At 55.2% G+C, this 22,462-nt stretch overlaps 1 protein-coding gene across 1 annotated transcript in view; it reads left to right on the forward strand.

Annotated features, from left to right (window-relative positions):
• DAB2IP (DAB2 interacting protein) overlaps positions 1-22,462 on the forward strand; it is a gene marked incomplete at its 3' end in the record, with an annotated part of 186,045 nt that overhangs the window by 136,380 nt on the left and 27,203 nt on the right. The window contains exons 4-6 of the mRNA XM_075834536.1: positions 15,699-15,852; positions 17,349-17,447; positions 19,088-19,642. Coding sequence (XP_075690651.1) covers positions 15,709-15,852; positions 17,349-17,447; positions 19,088-19,642 — 798 coding nt within the window. The remainder of the gene's footprint in view (positions 1-15,698; positions 15,853-17,348; positions 17,448-19,087; positions 19,643-22,462) is intronic.

Raw genomic sequence — 22,462 nt, forward strand, 5'->3', positions numbered from 1 at the left:
GTGCGCGGCGTCGGCCTCATAAGGCTGTGTTCACACGGTGTTTTTTTTCTTGGAAAATTCCTCCTGCAAAAACTGCTCCAGACGGTTTTCGCACAGTTGTTTGGCAAAAACTTGTCAAAACACTCGTCGAGGCGTTTTTTCCCTCTTTCTGACTGATTGAAATGGGGTTTTGGAGGCGGAAACCTCCTCAAGATGGGTCATGTTGCTTCTTTTTACCGCGACACGTTTTTTTTACTCGCGGTAAAAAAACTCGTCCAACTCCCATTGAAATCAATGGGAGGCATTTTCGGGCGGTTTTTTGGCGCGGTTTCCGCGCGTCAAAAAACTCGTCAGAAAACTCTGTGTGAACAGGACCTTATGGATCTGCGGTCAGGGGTGACGCGCGAACATTCATCCCTCCCGCGGATTCTCTCACCGTCTGAGACATTACAGAAGAACGAGCGGAGGTTCAGAAGTCCCTGTTAATAAGTCCCGCTCTTCTTCTGGGCTGAGATCTCACGAGTCTGAGGAGATCATCCCAATCACCATCCACATCAATATCTACATGCTACGTGGCTGGCATATGTGTGGACATTGATGTGGATGGTGTCTCCGTGACAACGGTCTAGACAGATCTGGCTTGTCCTCTGAAGCCGTTTTTTTTCGGATTATTCGCCTTTGACGCGGTGATATGTCACAAACCTAGAATTTCGTGCAGTGGCCGGCGGTCGTTCTGATGGTCGTCTCCGCCGCCGCTCCCCCTCTCCGCTCCATGTGTGTTACGCCCGTCCTGGCTTCTGTTTGGATGGAGGACGTTTCTGAAAGTTTAAGCTGCTCAGATTTGTTTTTTTTTTTGCCATTTTCTAAACTTTGCGCGCTGAGCAGATTGTGCTGTGTCAGCAGATTTTGGTGCCGCAGCCTTTTATCGCTGGTGACGCCTCCCCGAGCTGATATAATAGGACACGTTGTGTGTTGATTACCTCGCCGGCCGCGCTTTATGCTTTAATTCTTCTCCTCGCTTATTGCTAATGACAAATTGATGAAGGCTCCGAAAGAGAAGAGCAAATATCCCAGATAATAGAAGTCATCGTGTACAGAAGCATGCGCTCACCGTCCTGAGATCCCTGCGGGGTAGAGGGACACTATCCTGATTTTTATTTTCCACTATAAAGTTGAGACATATGGGCTCAGTTTTTTCATCCAGGTCATCCAGCGCGGCAGGTCAATGCTGCGGGTCTGTATTGTGGGTCGATGCTGCGGGTCTGTATTGCGGGTCGATGCTGCGGGTCTGTATTGCGGGTCGATGCTTCGGGTTGGTATTGCGGGTCGATGCTTCGGGTCTGTATTGCGGGTCGATGCTTCGGGTCTGTATTGCGGGTCGATGCTGCGGGTCTGTATTGCGGGTCGATGCTTCGGGTCTGTATTGCGGGTCGATGCTGCGGGTCTGTATTGCGGGTCTGTATTGCGGGTCTGTATTGCGGGTCGATGCTGCGGGTCGGTATTGCGGGTCTGTATTGCGGGTCGATGCTGCGGGTCTGTATTGCGGGTCGATGCTGCGGGTCGGTATTGCGGGTCTGTATTGCGGGTCGATGCTTCGGGTCTGTATTGCGGGTCGATGCTGCGGGTCTGTATTGCGGGTCGATGCTGCGGGTCTGTATTGCGGGTCGATGCTGCGGGTCTGTATTGCGGGTCGATGCTGCGGGTCTGTATTGCGGGTCGATGCTGCGGGTCGGTATTGCGGGTCTGTATTGCGGGTCGATGCTGCGGGTCTGTATTGCGGGTCGATGCTGCGGGTCTGTATTGCGGGTCGATGCTGCGGGTCGGTATTGCGGGTCTGTATTGCGGGTCGATGCTGCGGGTCTGTATTGCGGGTCGATGCTGCGGGTCTGTATTGCGGGTCGATGATGCGGGTCTGTATTGCAGGTCGATGCTGCGGGTCTGTATTGCAGGTCGATGCTGCGGGTCTGTATTGCGGGTCGATGCTGCGGGTCTGTATTGCGGGTCGATGCTGCGGGTCTGTATTGCGGGTCGATGCTTCGGGTCGGTATTGTGGGTTGACGCTGCGGATCGATGTTGCGGGTCACTGACTATCGGACGTGGTAGTTTGGTGACTGGGACACGTGGTTGGCACTCGGGGGTTATTACGTCACACGTTCTAGCTGTCTGATACATTATTATTAGAACTGCTTGACCACGTTTGTATCTGGGGATAAATGGCGCGGTAGGAGGAGGACGATGATGTGGCGTCTGCTGCCTGTATGTGCCCTCTGTTCCCTCAGTAGCGGGGTGGTCCGGGGTTCAGGCCTCCGCAGGGTTGTACTGCGCGTCGTCTGCAGCGCCCCCTCTTACTACTTCTATTTCGGATGGTCGGGAATGTCGTCCGGCTGGAGGCTTCTTGGAGCGACGCCTGATATTTGGGGAGACATTTCAGGGATAATATTTATTCTTGATGACCCCACGACTGTCGGATGAGACGGGATTAAGACTTGGCCCTCGGCCCAGGCTGCATATTCTGGGTTCTTCACGACTTCTGTCAGCAGCTGAGCCTTGAATAACCTGGAGATGACGGCGCGCTGAGACAGATGGAGGAGGCTCGGGCCTGACGCTATAGATGACGGCGCGCTGAGACAGGTGGAGGAGGCTCGGGCCTGACGCTATAGATGACGGCGCGCTGAGACAGATGGAGGAGGCTCGGGCCTGACGCTATAGATGACGGCGCGCTGAGACAGGTGGAGGAGGCTCGGGCCTGACGCTATAGATGACGGCGCGCTGAGACAGGTGGAGGAGGCTCGGGCCTGACGCTATAGATGACGGCGCGCTGAGACAGGTGGAGGAGGCTCGGGCCTGACGCTATAGATGACGGCGCGCTGAGACAGATGGAGGAGGCTCGGGCCTGACGCTATAGATGACGGCAGCACAGACAGATGGAGGAGGTTCGGGCCTGACGCTATAGATGACGGCAGCACTGAGACAGGTGGAGGAGGCTCGGGCCTGACGCTATAGATGACGGCGCGCTGAGACAGATGGAGGAGGCTCGGGCCTGACGCTATAGATGACGGCAGCACTGAGACAGGTGGAGGAGGCTCGGGCCTGACGCTATAGATGACGGCAGCACTGAGACAGGTGGAGGAGGCTCGAGCCTGACGCTATAGATGACGGCGCGCTGAGACAGGTGGAGGAGGCTCGGGCCTGACGCTATAGATGACGGCGCGCTGAGACCGGTGGAGGAGGCTCGGGCCTGACGCTATAGATGACGGCGCGCTGAGACAGATGGAGGAGGCTCGGGCCTGACGCTATAGATGACGGCGCGCTGAGACAGATGGAGGAGGCTCGGGCCTGACGCTATAGATGACGGCAGCACTGAGACAGGTGGAGGAGGCTCGGGCCTGACGCTATAGATGACGGCGCGCTGAGACAGATGGAGGAGGCTCGGGCCTGACGCTATAGATGACGGCGCGCTGAGACAGATGGAGGAGGCTCGGGCCTGACGCTATAGATGACGGCAGCACAGACAGATGGAGTAGGCACGGACCTGACGCTATAGATGACGGTGCGCTGAGACAGATGGAGGAGGCTCGGGCCTGACGCTATAGATGACGGCGCGCTGAGACAGGTGGAGGAGGCTCGGGCCTGACGCTATAGATGACGGCAGCACTGAGACAGGTGGAGGAGGCTCGGGCCTGACGCTATAGATGACGGCGCGTTGAGACAGGTGGAGGAGGCTCGGGCCTGACGCTATAGATGACGGCGCGCTGAGACAGGTGGAGGAGGCTCGGGCCTGACGCTATAGATGACGGCAGCACTGAGACAGGTGGAGGAGGCTCGGGCCTGACGCTATAGATGACGGCGCGCTGAGACAGATGGAGGAGGCTCGGGCCTGACGCTATAGATGACGGCGCGCTGAGACAGATGGAGGAGGCTCGGGCCTGACGCTATAGATGACGGCAGCACAGACAGATGGAGGAGGCTCGGGCCTGACGCTATAGATGACGGCGCGCTGAGACAGATGGAGGAGGCTCGGGCCTGACGCTATAGATGACGGCGCGCTGAGACAGGTGGAGGAGGCTCGGGCCTGACGCTATAGATGACGGCAGCACTGAGACAGGTGGAGGAGGCTCGGGCCTGACGCTATAGATGACGGCGCGCTGAGACAGGTGGAGGAGGCTCGGGCCTGACGCTATAGATGACGGCGCGCTGAGACAGGTGGAGGAGGCTCGGGCCTGACGCTATAGATGACGGCGAGCTGAGACAGATGGAGGAGGCTCGGGCCTGACGCTATAGATGACGGCGCGCTGAGACAGGTGGAGGAGGCTCGGGCCTGACGCTATAGATGACGGCGCGCTGAGACAGATGGAGGAGGCTCGGGCCTGACGCTATAGATGACGGCGCGCTGAGACAGATGGAGGAGGCTCGGGCCTGACGCTATTAATGACGGCAGCACAGACAGATGGAGGAGGTTCGGGCCTGACGCTATTGATGACGGCGCGCTGAGACAGGTGGAGGAGGCTCGGGCCTGACGCTATAGATGACGGCGCGCTGAGACAGATGGAGGAGGCTCGGGCCTGACGCTATTAATGACGGCAGCACAGACAGATGGAGGAGGTTCGGGCCTGACGCTATAGATGACGGCGCGCTGAGACAGATGGAGGAGGCTCGGGCCTGACGCTATAGATGACGGCGCGCTGAGACAGGTGGAGGAGGCTCGGGCCTGACGCTATAGATGACGGCAGCACAGACAGATGGAGGAGGTTCGGGCCTGACGCTATAGATGACGGCGCGCTGAGACAGGTGGAGGAGGCTCGGGCCTGACGCTATAGATGACGGCGCGCTGAGACAGGTGGAGGAGGTTCGGGCCTGACGCTATAGATGACGGCGCGCTGAGACAGATGGAGGAGGCTCGGGCCTGACGCTATAGATGACGGCGCGCTGAGACAGATGGAGGAGGCTCGGGCCTGACGCTATAGATGACGGCGCACTGAGACAGGTGGAGGAGGCTCGGGCCTGACGCTATTGATGACGGCGCGCTGAGACAGGTGGAGGAGTCTCGGGCCTGACGCTATAGATGACGGTGCGCTGAGACAGGTGGAGGAGGCTCGGGCCTGACGCTATAGATGACGGCGCGCTGAGACAGGTGGAGGAGGCTCGGGCCTGACGCTATAGATGACGGCGCGCTGAGACAGGTGGAGGAGGCTCGGGCCTGACGCTATAGATGACGGCGCGCTGAGACTGGTGGAGGAGGCTCGGGCCTGACGCTATAGATGACGGCGCGCTGAGACAGGTGGAGGAGGCTCGGGCCTGACGCTATAGATGACGGCGCGCTAAGGCAGGTGGAGGAGACTCGGGCCTGACGCTATAGATGACGGCGCGCTGAGACAGATGGAGGAGGCTCGGGCCTGACGCTATAGATGACGGCGCGCTAAGGCAGGTGGAGGAGACTCGGGCCTGACGCTATAGATGACGGCGCGCTGAGATGGAGGAGGCTCGGGCCTGACGCTATAGATGACGGCGCGCTGAGACAGGTGGAGGAGGCTCGGGCCTGACGCTATAGATGACGGCAGCACTGAGACAGGTGGAGGAGGCTCGGGCCTGACGCTATAGATGACGGTGCGCTCCTCGTCCTGCGTCAGTCCCCTCTGTATGATTATAGGGAGGACTAGTCCCGTCCGCCTGTGTGTGGACTGTAGACGCTGGGTTATCACACGCTCATTACACTGCCCGGTGCCCGTGTCACAGATTCCTTCCTAAACTGGCGTGTGAGAACCCGCTCGCTCCTTACATTGTGTGGACCGTACGATGTATGGAAAGTCCTGGGACTCGGACCAGTCACTATCATGATGTTGCATTATTAATGGCGCGGTGCCAGCGGAGTGTCTAGGAAGCGTGTGCCCGGCACCGGTGTGGGGTACTGTCTGACGACGTGCGCACCTCTCCTATACTGCCCCGCGATCTATACAAGAAAATCATCAATGGTTTATAAAAAAAAAAGTCATTAAAGGATCTTTTCCCGCCACAATCATCCCAGAAATCTCATCCCGGCGTCGTCCTGTTATCTCCGGACGTCTCTACTCTGCTGACCAGGGCCGCCATGACACACTGGGTTAGTCACCCATCTTTCCACAGATCCAGAATGTCCCTATCTGTTCTCGTCAGATAAGGTTGGCGTCTTTTTCTGGGGGGGTCTATGATTTCTCTTCGTATTGTATGGCGCTCGTTTCCACGTGTACGGAGTGAATGCGGCTGTCTGGCCTTCCTCCAGAAACGTCGACAGAGATATTGTCACCGCCAAACGTGTGTAAAACCAATCCAGCCATATTGTGTGCGCTGACGGCTTTCTGGATTGATCGCCTCCTCGGGTGGAGGAGATTACACAGGTCTGGCGGTTTCTTGTGACACCGTCTTCGGGAGCGGAGATTCCCTGGAGGTCGCGGACTCTCCTGTCGCGGCGGCGTCCCTGGATTTTGCGGGAGGTGAGGAGTTTCCTGCTGTTTTGTCACACATCACTGCGCCCGTCCTGATTCTTCTCTACAGCCTGGAATAGTCGGCTCAGAAGTCAGTAGATTCCATCTCTCTAATGGATCAGAGCTGCAGTATAAATCATGGGGGCATATAGAGCAGACCCTGTGATAAGACAGGGGGTCGGTTTCAGACTACGCAGTGACCAAAAACGTCAGGCGAAAACAGCTCCTGATTTTCAGACGTTTTTGTAGCAACTCACGTTTTTCGCTGCGTATTTTACGGACGTTATTGGAGCGGTTTTTCAATGGGGTCAATGAATAACGGCTCCAAAAACCGCCAAAGAAGTGACCGGCATGTAATGTATATAAATGACCCCCGCGTGATGGAGGAGACCCCCCCGCATGATGGAGGAGACCCCCCCGCGTGACGGATTAGACCCCCCCCGGGTGACGGAGGAGACCCCCCCCCCGGGTGACGGAGGAGACCCCCCGCAGGGTCCGAGCGGTGGATTGTTGGCGCAGAGGTCGTCTGATACAGGACTGGCACCACCTTAGTCGGGGTCCTTGTGTCTTCAACCTCTTTACACGTGCAGATAAATTGGGAAAAACAAGTGACGATCGACCCCATGGCGAATCCTCAGCGTTGGGAGGACATGTAGGTGCGCGGAGCAGTAAGCGGATGTAGGCTCAGAATCTCTCCGGCTCCTGTGATCGCTCGTCTCATCTGATAACCTTTAGCGATGTCTGGTTCTCACTGATCGTGCGATCGCTGCTCGTTCTCACACTGCACAATGATGGGGAACTTCTACTCCATCTTACAATTTCACATGATAACATGATGTAGACGTGGTGGAGCGCAGATGTGGGACGTGGTGGAGCGCCCTCCCTCATACAACAATCTCCACCATAACGTCACACAAGTTATATGGTGCGGGAGATCCTGGGACAATGTCCTGACGTGTCGTGCCGTTTCTTGTACGCAGCCAGCGGAGGTTGTTTGCACAGCGGTTTATGGGAAGTCATTGTGTCACGTTGTTTGCTGAACTCCCAGTAATATCACTGTGTACATGAACCTTCCCAGACACCAGCAAGCGGACTACAAGATTATACTACATGTTACTGCATACAAGGTGTCTGATCACAGTGTCATTATATTATATATCAGTGATGTCAGTAACAGGGGGCGGGGCTGTGACAACCTCTCACACATGATATACAGGCTGGTTGTCAGTAGTAATAGATGAATAGCGGTTACTGTATATAAGATGTGTGGATCTCATGTCTGATCACAGTGTCATTATATTATATATCAGTGATGTCAGTAACAGGGGGCGGGGCTGTGACAACCTCTCACACATGATATACAGGCTGGTTGTCAGTAGTAATAGATGAATAGCTGTGACTGTATATAAGGTGTGTGGATCTCATGTCTGATCACATGTAATTATATTATATATCAGTGATGTCAGTAACAGGGGGCGGGGCTGTGACAACCTCACACATGATATACAGGCTGGTTGTCAGTAGTAATAGATGAATAGCTGTGACTGTATATAAGATGTGTGGATCTCATGTCTGATCACAATGTAATTATATTATATATCAGTGATGTCAGTAACAGGGGGCGGGGCTGTGACAACCTCTCACACATGATATACAGGCTGGTTGTCAGTAGTAATAGATGAATAGCTGTGACTGTATATAAGATGTGTGGATCTCATGTCTGATCACATGTAATTATATTATATATCAGTGATGTCAGTAACAGGGGGCGGAGCTGTGACAACCTCTCACACATGATGTACAGGCTGGTTGTCAGTAGTAATAGATGAATAGCTGTGACTGTATATAAGATGTGTGGATCTCATGTCTGATCACATGTAATTATATTATATATCAGTGATGTCAGTAACAGGGGGCGGGGCTGTGACAACCTCTCACACATGGTATACAGGCTGGTTGTCAGTAGTAATATATGAATAGCTGTTACTGTATATAAGATGTGTGGATCTCATGTCTGATCACAGTGTAATTATATTATATATCAGTGATGTCAGTAACAGGGGGCGGGGCTGTGACAACCTCTCACACATGATATACGGACTGGTTGTCAGTAGTAATAGATGAATAGCTGTGACTGTATATAAGATGTGTGGATCTCATGTCTGATCACAGTGTAATTATATTATATATCAGTGATGTCAGTAACAGGGGGCGGGGCTGTGACAACCTCTCACACATGATATGCAGGCTGGTTGTCAGTAGTAATAGATGAATAGCTGTGACTGTATATAAGGTGTGTGGATCTCATGTCTGATCACATGTAATTATATTATATATCAGTGATGTCAGTAACAGGGGGCGGAGCTGTGACAACCTCTCACACATGATGTACAGGCTGGTTGTCAGTAGTAATAGATGAATAGCTGTGACTGTATATAAGATGTGTGGATCTCATGTCTGATCACATGTAATTATATTATATATCAGTGATGTCAGTAACAGGGGGCGGGGCTGTGACAACCTCTCACACATGATATACAGGCTGGTTGTCAGTAGTAATAGATGAATAGCTGTGACTGTATATAAGGTGTGTGGATCTCATGTCTGATCACATGTAATTATATTATATATCAGTGATGTCAGTAACAGGGGGCGGGGCTGTGACAACCTCACACATGATATACAGGCTGGTTGTCAGTAGTAATAGATGAATAGCTGTGACTGTATATAAGATGTGTGGATCTCATGTCTGATCACAATGTAATTATATTATATATCAGTGATGTCAGTAACAGGGGGCGGAGCTGTGACAACCTCTCACACATGATATACAGGCTGGTTGTCAGTAGTAATAGATGAATAGCTGTTATTGACCATCGAGCGCGGAGTCGCAGTAAATAACATTGTGGATAGAAATGATTGATCAGATTGATCGCTGTCTCTGGATTGAATGTTGCGGGGTCGGGACACGTTGGCAACGTCCAGATACTGAACTTGTAGCCGAACAGACAGGATCACTAAGAAGTGGCGCTGACGTTCCGCCGTGTGTTCCTGGGATCGGTCGCTGCGGCCGGCGGTGCAGTATGGACGTTGCCCTCGGCGATCCCTCGGTTTCGTATAATTATCAGGGCGGAGCTGTACGTGATCGTCTGTGTCCTGCCCTGTGGATTGCGCCGCCTCCATCGTGGCCGGCGCGGCGCTGTAACGTCATCGCTCCTGTCACTTGTTTACTCAGCGATTAGTTTCTGAGATTTCATCAGCAGAATTGTTAATGGCGCAAATTACAAATGTCGATATTGGTTCAGCCGTGTGACTATTAACCCCTTCAGCTGTCCTGATCCGCTGCGGCAGGGTCTGGTGCGTTTCTTTATCATGGGGGGGGGGGGGTGTAGCATTCCTGTATGAGGACACAAGCCAGATGTCTTTCCAGAATAAACAGCGCCGGCAGTGGCGTCTATCGCTGCGTTCACTCCACACACCAGGAACAGTCGTAATTATTCTCCAGCATTAATCACCGGTCTCCTCCTGATATATTGTTACCTGCCGGCCCGGTGACCCACATGAGGGTGAACACCCCCCTCCGGAGGTAGCAGGATCTCAGGCCTGGTGACCCACATGAGGGTGAACACCCCCCTCCGGAGGTAGCAGGATCTCAGGCCTGGTGACCCACATGAGGGTGAACACCCCCCTCCGGAGGTAGCAGGATCTCAGGCCTGGTGACCCACATGAGGGTGAACACCCCCCTCCGGAGGTAGCAGGATCTCAGGCCCGGTGACCCACATGAGGGTGAACACCCCCCTCCGGAGGTAGCAGGATCTCAGGCCCGGTGACCCACATGAGGGTGAACACCCCCCTCCGGAGGTAGCAGGATCTCAGGCCCGGTGACCCACATGAGGGTGAACACCCCCCTCCGGAGGTAGCAGGATCTCAGGCCCGGTGACCCACATGAGGGTGAACACCCCCCTCCGGAGGTAGCAGGATCTCAGGCCCCGTGTGCTTTCTTTTCTCTCTGCACACCGTTCGCCGCCTCTCCGCAGACCGTTCGCCGCCTCTCCGCAGACCGTTCGCCGCCTCTCCGCAGACCGTTCGCCGCCTCTCCGCAGACCGTTCGCCGCCTCTCCGCAGACCGTTCGCCGCCTCTCCGCAGACCGTTCGCCGCCTCTTCGCAGACCGTTCGCAGTCTCTCCGCAGACCCTTCGCCGCCTCTTCGCAGACCGTTCGCAGTCTCTCCGCAGACCCTTCGCCGTCTCTCCGCAGACCCTTCCCCGTCTCTCCGCAGACCCTTCCCCGTCTCTCCGCAGGCCCTTCCCCACCTCTCCGCAGGCCCTTCCCCGTCTCTCCGCAGGCCCTTCCACGTCTCTCCGCAGGCCCTTCCCCGTCTCTCCGCAGGCCCTTCGCCGGCTCTCGGCTAACCGGTCTGGATGGGATAATGCAGACGGTCAGTATAGAACATGTATCCAGTACACATGTATATGAACAGTCTATCCTCTCCTGGTGATATGGGCCCGCAGTGGCATCTTCTCAGGTCTGTGTGTAATAAGCCAGCGGAGTCCTGTCTCCTCTTATAATAGTCTAGGAAGCCATAGATCCGCTACATCCCCCGCTCTGTGTTATCACTGTAATGGGGAGGGGTCCACGTTTTAGGAGTATATAGTGTGTCCGTGTCCCCCTCCACCCCCCCATAGATTCTTTGCCTTCCTGACCCCTCATAATTCCGGAGGCAGAAGTGTGGGAAATGTTACGGCATGTGTGGGAGAACGGGGACGTGGTCTCTGGTTAGTGTTATCTTTTCTGTCCGCCTCCTCTGTAGTGATGTTTTTCTTCGTGCTTTGCGCCCCTCTGCCTGGCGCTGTGCTTACATCCCTTAACCTTTGCTGACATTTAGGGTCTCCTGGGTTTGATATAATTATTTTTGGGTTGCAGATAATTGTTCAGTTCCCATCCCGCTTCTCACTATAGTAAAGTGCGGACATGAATCGATTGTGTAAATCCAGCGAGCCTCGTCTGCCCAGCTACACAGCAGCCAATAGGAGGAGAGCAGCACGGGGACGGTGGCTCTATACGCAGAAGTGACATCTGCCCAAAATGAGGGCGGCGACAATGTCCTGGCAGGAGCCCCCGGTCACTATCCTGACCCGTCCGCCACGTGCACGAGCTCTGCTATAGCAGATCCACCCACTCCCCGTTATCTGCTTCTTACTACAATTCTCACGTTTCCGCTGCTTTAAATAATGATTTCCTGTATATAGATGGCTGTGTCATCGTCTGAAGGCTCCTCCCCCTTGGCCGGGGTCTGTTACGCGGATAGGCCGGGGTCTGTTACGCGGATAGGCCGGGGTCTGTTACGCGGATAGGCCGGGGTCTGTTACTCCGGTAGGCCGGGGTCTGTTACTCCGGTAGGCCGGGGTCTGTTACTCCGGTAGGCCGGGGTCTGTTACTCCGGTAGGCCGGGGTCTGTTACTCCGGTAGGCCGGGGTCTGTTACGCGGATAGGCCGGGGTCTGTTACTCCGGTAGGCCGGGGTCTGTTACTCCGGTAGGCCGGGGTCTGTTACTCCGGTAGGCCGGGGTCTGTTACTCCGGTAGGCCGGGGTCTGTTACTCCGGTAGGCCGGGGTCTGTTACTCCGGTAGGCCGGGGTCTGTTACTCCGGTAGGCCGGGGTCTGTTACTCCGGTAGGCCGGGGTCTGTTACGCCGGTAGGCCGGGGTCTGTTACGCCGGTAGGCCGGGGTCTGTTACGCCGGTAGGCCGGGGTCTGTTACGCCGGTAGGCCGGGGTCTGTTACGCGGATAGGCCGGGGTCTGTTACGCGGATAGGCCGGGGTCTGTTACTCCGGTAGGCCGGGGTCTGTTACTCCGGTAGGCCGGGGTCTGTTACTCCGGTAGGCCGGGGTCTGTTACTCCGGTAGGCCGGGGTCTGTTACTCCGGTAGGCCGGGGTCTGTTACTCCGGTAGGCCGGGGTCTGTTACTCCGGTAGGCCGGGGTCTGTTACTCCGGTAGGCCGGGGTCTGTTACTCCGGTAGGCCGGGGTCTGTTACTCCGGTAGGCCGGGGTCTGTTACTCCGGTAGGCCGGGGTCTGTTACTCCGGTAGGCCGGGGTCTGTTACTCCGGTAGGCCGGAGTCTGTTACTCCGGTAGGCCGGGGTCTGTTACTCCGGTAGGCCGGGGTCTGTTACTCCGGTAGGCCGGGGTCCGTTACGCGGATAAGCCGTTCACAGTTCAGCATCCCGCTTTAACCCTTTGTCTACCAGGGTATGCTTTGTCAGGTTCTGGAATGAGGGCGGAAAAAGTGAACACAAAAGGATTAAATGGTTTTGATGCTTGGTGGTATTATAGTGTCTCTTCACTAAGAAATTATATTACTGACCACTGGGGGCGCTGTCCTGCTGCCTCCTCACTAAGATCTTCTATTACTGACCACTGGGGGCGCTGTCCTGCTGCCTCCTCACTAAGATCTTCTATTACTGACCACTGGGGGCGCTGTCCTGCTGTCTCCTCACTAAGATCTTCTATTACTGACCACTGGGGGCGCTGTCCTCCTGCCTCCTCACTAAGATATTACATTACTGTAAGGGCCGGGTAATGTCTCTGATTTCGGGGGGATGATCTCGTTCCCCGCTGGTTGGGGTCTCGTGGGTGTCCTCCGCTCATGCTTCGTCTTCTACCTCCTCTCCCGGCATTCGCAGGATTTAACACTTTCATTGCTGGAACCTCGTTAATAGAATACGCGGACTGAATCTCTGTCGTGCGGATATTTTTTCCGTTTACCTCTTGCGCCGCGTCCGTCTGCTGCGTCTTGTGATGCCGTCCTCGGGGGGGCCACACTACTTGTTTATGAAGGTTAATGACACGTGTCTGCGCCGGACTCCATGTTGCGGAGTATAATATGCGGCTCCTCTGGGCATCGCGTGTATTTTTGTCTGGAATCGTTACTCGGCGTCAGGTGATTGCTGTAAATATGTCACTTCATACAGTGGCGGCGCGGGACGGTATAAGAGGTTTTCCGCACGCGGGAAGGTCGCGGTCATTTAGCCGCCTGGTCACTGATCGGTTCTGCTGATGTTTACGTCTCCTGCGGTCAGTGAAGAGGCCGCCATCTTGTCCTGAAATCAAGGCCAGGATTAAGTGTTTCTCATATTTGTAATCTAGGGGGCAGTACAATCATAGACGAGGGGTATACAGTAATATGTCTAAGCAAGTGCGGCTGAGAGGGGACGCTGGGGGAGGGGAACGTCCCGGGAAATGTCACAGTAATTGATCAATGAAATTGCTTCCCAGCACAACTGGTGGCGGCCGCTACGTGAACTAAATGAGATCCGAACTCCAGGCGCCAATGCTGAGGGACAGCAGAGACCGGAGGACGGTTCTTATATAGTCATTGTGCCCCCCCATACACAGACTCCGCTGCCCACCACCGCTCAGCAGGTTCCCTGCCCAGTGTATAAGTCAAATGGAAGAGACCTTTATCAGGAACGTAGCGCCGGCGGAGGAGGCAGCAAAGACCCGGCAGTGGAGGCAGCGTAGCCCTAGCGGGAGGCAGGGTATAGTTGGCGGGAGGCATGGTATAGTTGGCGGGAGGCAGGGTATAGTTGGCGGGAGGCAGCGTAGCCCCGGCAGGAGGCAGGGTATAGTCGGTGGGAGGCAGCGTAGGCCCGGCAGGAGGCAGGGTATAGTTGGCGGCAGGCAGGGTATAGTTGGCGGCAGGCAGGGTATAGTTGGCGGCAGGCAGGGTATAGTCGGCGGGAGGCAGGGTATAGTCGGCGGGAGGCAGGGTATAGTCGGCGGGAGGCAGGGTATAGTCGGCGGCAGGCAGGGTATAGTCGGCGGCAGGCAGGGTATAGTCGGCGGCAGGCAGGGTATAGTCGGCGGCAGGCAGGGTATAGTCGGCGGCAGGCAGGGTATAGTCGGCGGCAGGCAGGGTATAGTCGGCGGGAGGCAGGGTATAGTTGGTGGGAGGCAGCGCAGCGCCGGGGGGAGGCAGGGTATAGTTGGTGGGAGGCAGCGTAGGCCCGGCGGGGGAGGCAGGGTATAGTCGGTGGGAGGCAGTGCCGGCGGGAGGCAGTGTAGACCCGGCGGGGGAGGCAGGGTATAGTTGGCGGGAGGCAGCGTAGGCCCGGCGGGGGAGGCAGGGTATAGTTGGCGGGAGGCAGCGTAGGCCCGGCGGGGGAGGCAGGGTATAGTCGGTGGGAGGCAGTGCCGGCGGGAGGCAGGGTATAGTTGGTGGGAGGCAGCGCAGCGCCGGGGGGAGGCAGGGTATAGTTGGTGGGAGGCAGCACAGCGCCGGGGGGAGGCAGGGTATAGTTGGCGGGAGGCAGCGTAGGCCCGGCGGGGGAGGCAGGGTATAGTCGGTGGGAGGCAGTGCCGGCGGGAGGCAGGGTATAGTTGGTGGGAGGCAGCGCAGCGCCGGGGGGAGGCAGGGTATAGTTGGTGGGAGGCAGCACAGCGCCGGGGGGAGGCAGGGTATAGTTGGTGGGAGGCAGCGTAGGCCCGGCGGGGGAGGCAGGGTATAGTCGGTGGGAGGCAGTGCCGGCGGGAGGCAGTGTAGACCCGGCGGGGGAGGCAGGGTATAGTTGGCGGGAGGCAGCGTAGGCCCGGCGGGGGAGGCAGGGTATAGTTGGCGGGAGGCAGCGTAGGCCCGGCAGGAGGCAGGGTATAGTTGGCGGCAGGCAGGGTATAGTTGGCGGCAGGCAGGGTATAGTTGGCGGCAGGCAGGGTATAGTTGGCGGCAGGCAGGGTATAGTTGGCGGCAGGCAGGGTATAGTTGGCGGCAGGCAGGGTATAGTTGGCGGGAGGCAGTGTAGGCCCGGCGGGGGAGGCAGGGTATAGTTGGCGGGAGGCAGCGTAGGCCCGGCGGGGGAGGCAGGGTATAGTTGGTGGGAGGCAGCGCAGCGCCGGGGGGAGGCAGGGTATAGTCGGTGGGAGGCAGCGCAGGCCCGGCGGGGGAGGCAGGGTATAGTTGGTGGGAGGCAGCGTAGGCCCGGCGGGGGAGGCAGGGTATAGTTGGTGGGAGGCAGCGTAGGCCCGGCGGGGGAGGCAGCTGCGCTTCGGCATGACACTGTGTAATATAATGACGTTACTGTGGGGGGACGCGCTGATAAACCTTCCTCGTCATTGCTTTGCGCCCGTGCATTGCTGACATGGCGAGCAGTTTGACACCACGGCTCGGGCTCAGGACTCCAGGGAGGGGACGTGGCAGACGTGTAATTATCCTGTTATGAGGTGCGGAGGATGATGAGGCTGAACCTCTGCTCTTCTCTCCGCAGGTCACATCTAATGCCGAGGCTGAAGGAATCGCGCTCCCACGAGTCTTTGCTTAGTCCCAGCAGTGCGGTTGAAGCTCTTGATCTCAGCATGGAGGAAGAGGTGGTGATCAAACCCGTCCACAGCAGCATCCTGGGCCAGGACTTCTGCTTCGAGGTAAGGGTGGTGGTCCCCGTTATCCCGTCACATGCCGGTCCCGCGCACTCATCTGACACTTCCCATAGACATTGCTCAGGTGGCAGATCCTCAGACGGTGTTCACATTACTCCTCGCCCCAGGACAGGGTGTACGGATAGAGACAGACACCCCCAGACCCCTGGTGACCCCCCGCCGTGTCGTACACAGATTTATGTTTTCCCTGATTGACAGTCTCCAGGTGACGTGTGCTCACATTATTATATTGTTATAATCTCGCTGGTTGGCACTGCCCTCTTACATGGGGCGCTGTGCTGGCCGGTTGGCGCTGCCCTCTTACATGGGGCGCTGTGCTGGCCGGTTGGCGCTGCCCTCTTACATGGGGCGCTGTGCTGGTTGGTTGGCGCTGCCCTCTTACATGGGGCGCTGTGCTGGCCGGTTGGCGCTGCCCTCTTACATGGGGCGCTGTGCTGGCCGGTTGGCGCTGCCCTCTTACATGGGGCGCTGTGCTGGTTGGTTGGCGCTGCCCTCTTACATGGGCCGCTGTGCTGGCCGGTTGGCGCTGCCCTCTTACATGGGGCGCTGTGCTGGCCGGTTGGCGCTGCCCTCTTACATGGGGCGCTGTGCTGGTTGGTTGGCGCTGCCCTCTTACATGGGGCGCTGTGCTGGCCGGTTGGCGCTGCCCTCTTACATGGGGCGCTGTGCTGGCCGGTTGGCGCTGCCCTCTTACATGGGGCGCTGTGCTGGCCGGTTGGCGCTGCCCTCTTACATGGGGCGCTGTGCTGGCCGGTTGGCGCTGCCCTCTTACATGGGGCGTTGTGCTGGCCGGTTGGCGCTGGTCCACGTGCTTGTTAGTGTTTGTCCTGCGGAGATGTGTTGGAACAATGCGGTCATGTCCCGGCCCTTCCTCAGCGTGCGTATCTGGCATATTGTACAGCGAGTGATGGGATGGCACAGCCTGGCATTCTGCCAATCGCCAGCCGGGAGCCACATTCTCCTTATTACAATACCGGGCTGCCTGATCAATGCGGCCGTCACTGATGCCAACGTGCGGCCGTAGTCACCGCAGCAATGGAAGCAAAAACCAACCAGAGCTCCTCGGAGGACGCGGCGCACGTACATGTCTGTGCGGAGGAGGGGCAGCGCCAGCATGACGGCTCAGGAATCAGGCAGAGAGACTGAGCGCCATCACCATCCGGGACGGGCGGCTACATGGGCATCAGACTGCAAACATACAAGACCATATCCTACACCCACATGTAGCAGAGTGCAGGCAGCGATGATCAGCTCCATACACAGCAGCGGTACAGACCAGTCCTCACCACAAGAGCTTACAATCTATAAAGAATAGACCATAGACACGAGGTCAGGGAGTAGAGTAAGCGCGCTATTGTTCTATGTTATCAGCAGCCAGCTGGCTATGGTAGAATGTGGTAATCGGAGGGTTTCATCCAGTTCATTGTATTATCCAGAAGGGACGGCGGTCCCGGGGACTGATCCCGTCTTCTTTCTTGCAGGTCACGGCATCGTCCGGCAGTAAATGTTTCTCGTGTCGCTCAGCAGCTGAACGGGATAAATGGATGGAGAACCTGCGCCGCGCTGTTCATCCGAATAAGGTACGGGAAGCAATGGCGGCCGGGGGAGGGGGCACACAGTGAGATAGTACCCCCTCCGTAATCCTGATAATCCTACCAGACCATACTGAATACTCGCACACTGGATTATATTGTCAGATCTGTAGCCCCAGCTGGAAATTATCTGCCCCTGTGCCCTCATACTGCAATGTCTGCCCCTGTGCCCTCATACTGCCATATCTGCCCCTGTGCCCTCATACATCCATATCTGCCCCTGTGCCCTCATACCACCATATCTGCCCCTGTGCCCTCATACCTCCATATCTGCCCCTGTGCCCTCATACCACCATATCTGCCCCTGTGCCCTCATACCACCATATCTGCCCCTGTGCCCTCATACCACCATATCTGCCCCTGTGCCCTCATACTGCCATATCTGCCCCTGTGCCCTCATACCACCATATCTGCCCCTGTGCCCTCATACCACCATATCTGCCCATGTGCCCTCATACTGCCATATCTGCCCCTGTGCCCTCATACCTCCATATCTGCCCCTGTGCCCTCATACTGCCATATCTGCCCCTGTGCCCTCATACCTCCATATCTGCCCCTGTGCCCTCATACCACCATATCTGCCCCTGTGCCCTCATACCTCCATATCTGCCCCTGTGCCCTCATACTGCCATATCTGCCCCTGTGCCCTCATACCACCATATCTGCCCCTGTGCCCTCATACTGCCATATCTGCCCCTGTGCCCTCATACTGCCATATCTGCCCCTGTGCCCTCATACCGCCATATCTGCCCCTGTGCCCTCATACCTCCATATCTGCCCCTGTGCCCTCATACCACCATATCTGGCCCTGTGCCCTCATACCGCCATATCTGCCCCTGTGCCCTCATACCTCCATATCTGCCCCTGTGCCCTCATACCGCCATATCTGCCCCAGTGCCCTCATACTGCCATATCTGCCCCTGTGCCCTCATACCACCATATCTGCCCCTGTGCCCTCATACTGCCATATCTGCCCCTGTGCCCTCATACTGCCATATCTGCCCCTGTGCCCTCATACCGCCATATCTGCCCCTGTGCCCTCATACCTCCATATCTGCCCCTGTGCCCTCATACCACCATATCTGGCCCTGTGCCCTCATACCGCCATATCTGCCCCTGTGCCCTCATACCTCCATATCTGCCCCTGTGCCCTCATACCGCCATATCTGCCCCAGTGCCCTCATACTGCCATATCTGCCCCTGTGCCCTCATACCACCATATCTGCCCCTGTGCCCTCATACCTCCATATCTGCCCCTGTGCCCTCATACCTCCATATCTGCCCCTGTGCCCTCATACCTCCATATCTGCCCCTGTGCCCTCATACCTCCATATCTGCCCCTGTGCCCTCGTACCTCCATATCTGCCCCTGTGCCCTCGTACCACCTATCACATGTAGCACCCCCCGTTGTTCTCAGCACTTCTGCTAGGTTTACGGCAGGCAGCGAAGTGCAATAATAACCAATATGGCGGCTTTATAGGTGACGGGGGGGGGGGGCAGGTACGTGTTCTATAGGCTCCCGTCCTCTTCCAGGGGGTCCCGGTCTGTTCCCTGGGACACTTTTCTGCTGATAGTCCCCGGTCTCCGGCTTCAGAGCAGGAATCTGAGTATCTCTCTGTCACCTGCAGGATAACAGCCGTCGGATGGAGAACATGCTGAAGTTGTGGATTATTGAGGCCAAGGACCTGCCGGCCAAGAAGAAGTATCTGTGCGAGTTGTTTCTGGACGATGTTCTTTACGCACGAACGACCTGCAAACTAAAAACGGACAACGTCTTCTGGGGCGAGCACTTCGAGTTCAACAACCTCCCGCCCCTGAGGAGCATCGCGGTGCACTTATACAAAGAGACGGAGAAGAAGAAGAAGAAGGACAAGAACAACTACGTGGGCCTGGTGAACATCCCGGTGGCAGCGGTGACCGGCCGGCAGTTCGTGGAGAAGTGGTATCCGGTGGTGTCCACAAACACCAGCAAAGGCAAGTCCATGGGCCCCATGATCCGCATGAAGAGCCGCCACCAGAGCATCAACATCCTGCCCATGGAGCTGTACAAGGAGTTCGCCGAGTACATCACCAACAACTACATGGTGCTGTGCTCCAGCCTGGAGGGCGTCCTGAGCGTCAAGAACAAGGAGGAGATGGCGTCAGCGCTCGTCCACATCCTGCAGAGCACCGGCAAGGCCAAGGTAAGTACCAGCGCACAATGCATGCCACTCCACCTGCACACACTCTGATCGGATGGTGAGGGGAGTGATGCTGTCCTGTGTAAACCGCACCTAGAAGGGCCACCTGCAGGATATATCATTGTATCTGTCAGGAGGTGGAGGAGCGATGTTCTGCAGATCTGTAGAGAGGTCAGTGGTGTAATAATCTGCAGGATATATCACTATGTATCTGTCAGGAGGTGGAGGAGCGATGTTCTGCAGATCTGTAGAGAGGTCAGTGGTGTAATAATCTGCAGGATATATCACTATGTATCTGTCAGGAGGTAGAGGAGCAATGTTCTGCAGATCTGTAGAGAGGTCAGTGGTGTAATAATCTGCAGGATATATCATTATGTATCTGTCAGGAGGTAGAGGAGCGATGTTCTGCAGATCTGTAGAGAGGTCAGTGGTGTAATAATCTGCAGGATATATCACTATGTATCTGTCAGGAGGTAGAGGAGCAATGTTCTGCAGATCTGTAGAGAGGTCACTGGTGTAATAATCTGCAGGATATATCACTATGTATCTGTCAGGAGGTAGAGGAGCGATGTTCTGCAGATCTGTAGAGAGGTCAGTGGTGTAATAATCTGCAGGATATATCACTATGTATCTGTCAGGAGGTAGAGGAGCAATGTTCTGCAGATCTGTAGAGAGGTCAGTGGTGTAATAATCTGCAGGATATATCACTAAGTATCTGTCAGGAGGTAGAGGAGCAATGTTCTGCAGATCTGTAGAGTGGTCAGTGGTGTAATAATCTGCAGGATATATCACTATGTACCTGTCAGGAGGTAGAGGAGCAATGTTCTGCAGATCTGTAGAGAGGTCAGTGGTGTAATAATCTGCAGGATATATCACTATGTATCTGTCAGGAGGTGGAGGAGCAATGTTCTGCAGATCTGTAGAGAGGTCAGTGGTGTAATAATCTGCAGGATATATCACTATGTATCTGTCAGGAGGTAGAGGAGCGATGTTCTGCAGATCTGTAGAGAGGTCAGTGGTGTAATAATCTGCAGGATATATCACTATGTATCTGTCAGGAGGTGGAGGAGCGATGTTCTGCAGATCTGTAGAGAGGTCAGTGGTGTAATAATCTGCAGGATATATCACTATGTATCTGTCAGGAGGTAGAGGAGCAATGTTCTGCAGATCTGTAGAGAGGTCAGTGGTGTAATAATCTGCAGGATATATCATTATGTATCTGTCAGGAGGTAGAGGAGCGATGTTCTGCAGATCTGTAGAGAGGTCAGTGGTGTAATAATCTGCAGGATATATCACTATGTATCTGTCAGGAGGTAGAGGAGCAATGTTCTGCAGATCTGTAGAGAGGTCAGTGGTGTAATAATCTGCAGGATATATCACTATGTATCTGTCAGGAGGTAGAGGAGCAATGTTCTGCAGATCTGTAGAGAGGTCAGTGGTGTAATAATCTGCAGGATATATCACTATGTATCTGTCAGGAGGTAGAGGAGCGATGTTCTGCAGATCTGTAGAGAGGTCAGTGGTGTAATAATCCGCAGGATATATCACTATGTATCTGTCAGGAGGTAGAGGAGCAATGTTCTGCAGATCTGTAGAGAGGTCAGTGGTGTAATAATCTGCAGAATATATCACTATGTATCTGTCAGGAGGTAGAGGAGCGATGTTCTGCAGATCTGTAGAGAGGTCAGTGGTGTAATAATCTGCAGGATATATCACTATGTATCTGTCAGGAGGTAGAGGAGCAATGTTCTGCAGATCTCTACAGAGGTCAGTGGTGTAATAATCTGCAGGATATATCATTATGTATCTGTCAGGAGGTGGAGGAGCAATGTTCTGCAGATCTGTAGAGAGGTCAGTGGTGTAATAATCTGCAGGATATATCACTATGTATCTGTCAGGAGGTAGAGGAGCAATGTTCTGCAGATCTGTAGAGAGGTCAGTGGTGTAATAATCTGCAGGATATATCACTATGTACCTGTCAGGAGGTGGAGGAGCAATGTTCTGCAGATCTGTAGAGAGGACAGTGGTGTAATAATCTGCAGGATATATCACTATGTATCTGTCAGGAGGTAGAGGAGCGATGTTCTGCAGATCTCTGGAGAGGTCAGTGGTGTAATAATCTGCAGGATATATCACTATGTATCTGTCAGGAGGTAGAGGAGCAATGTTCTGCAGATCTCTACAGAGGTCAGTGGTGTAATAATCTGCAGGATATATCACTATGTATCTGTCAGGAGGTAGAGGAGCAATGTTCTGCAGATCTGTAGAGAGGTCAGTGGTGTAATAATCTGCAGGATATATCACTATGTATCTGTCAGGAGGTAGAGGAGCAATGTTCTGCAGATCTGTAGAGAGGTCAGTGGTGTAATAATCTGCAGGATATATCACTATGTATCTGTCAGGAGGTAGAGGAGCAATGTTCTGCAGATCTGTAGAGAGGTCAGTGGTGTAATAATCTGCAGGATATATCACTATGTATCTGTCAGGAGGTAGAGGAGCAATGTTCTGCAGATCTGTAGAGAGGTCAGTGGTGTAATAATCTGCAGGATATATCACTATGTATCTGTCAGGAGGTAGAGGAGCAATGTTCTGCAGATCTGTAGAGAGGTCAGTGGTGTAATAATCTGCAGGATATATCACTATGTATCTGTCAGGAGGTGGAGGAGCGATGTTCTGCAGATCTGTAGAGAGGTCAGTGGTGTAATAATCTGCAGCATATATCATGTATCTGTCAGGAGGTAGAGGAGCAATGTTCTGCAGATCTGTAGAGAGGTCAGTGGTGTAATAATCTACAGGATATATCACTATGTATCTGTCAGGAGG

Source organism: Rhinoderma darwinii, chromosome 8 (assembly GCF_050947455.1).
Source record: "Rhinoderma darwinii isolate aRhiDar2 chromosome 8, aRhiDar2.hap1, whole genome shotgun sequence".
Lineage (NCBI taxonomy): Eukaryota > Metazoa > Chordata > Amphibia > Anura > Rhinodermatidae > Rhinoderma > Rhinoderma darwinii.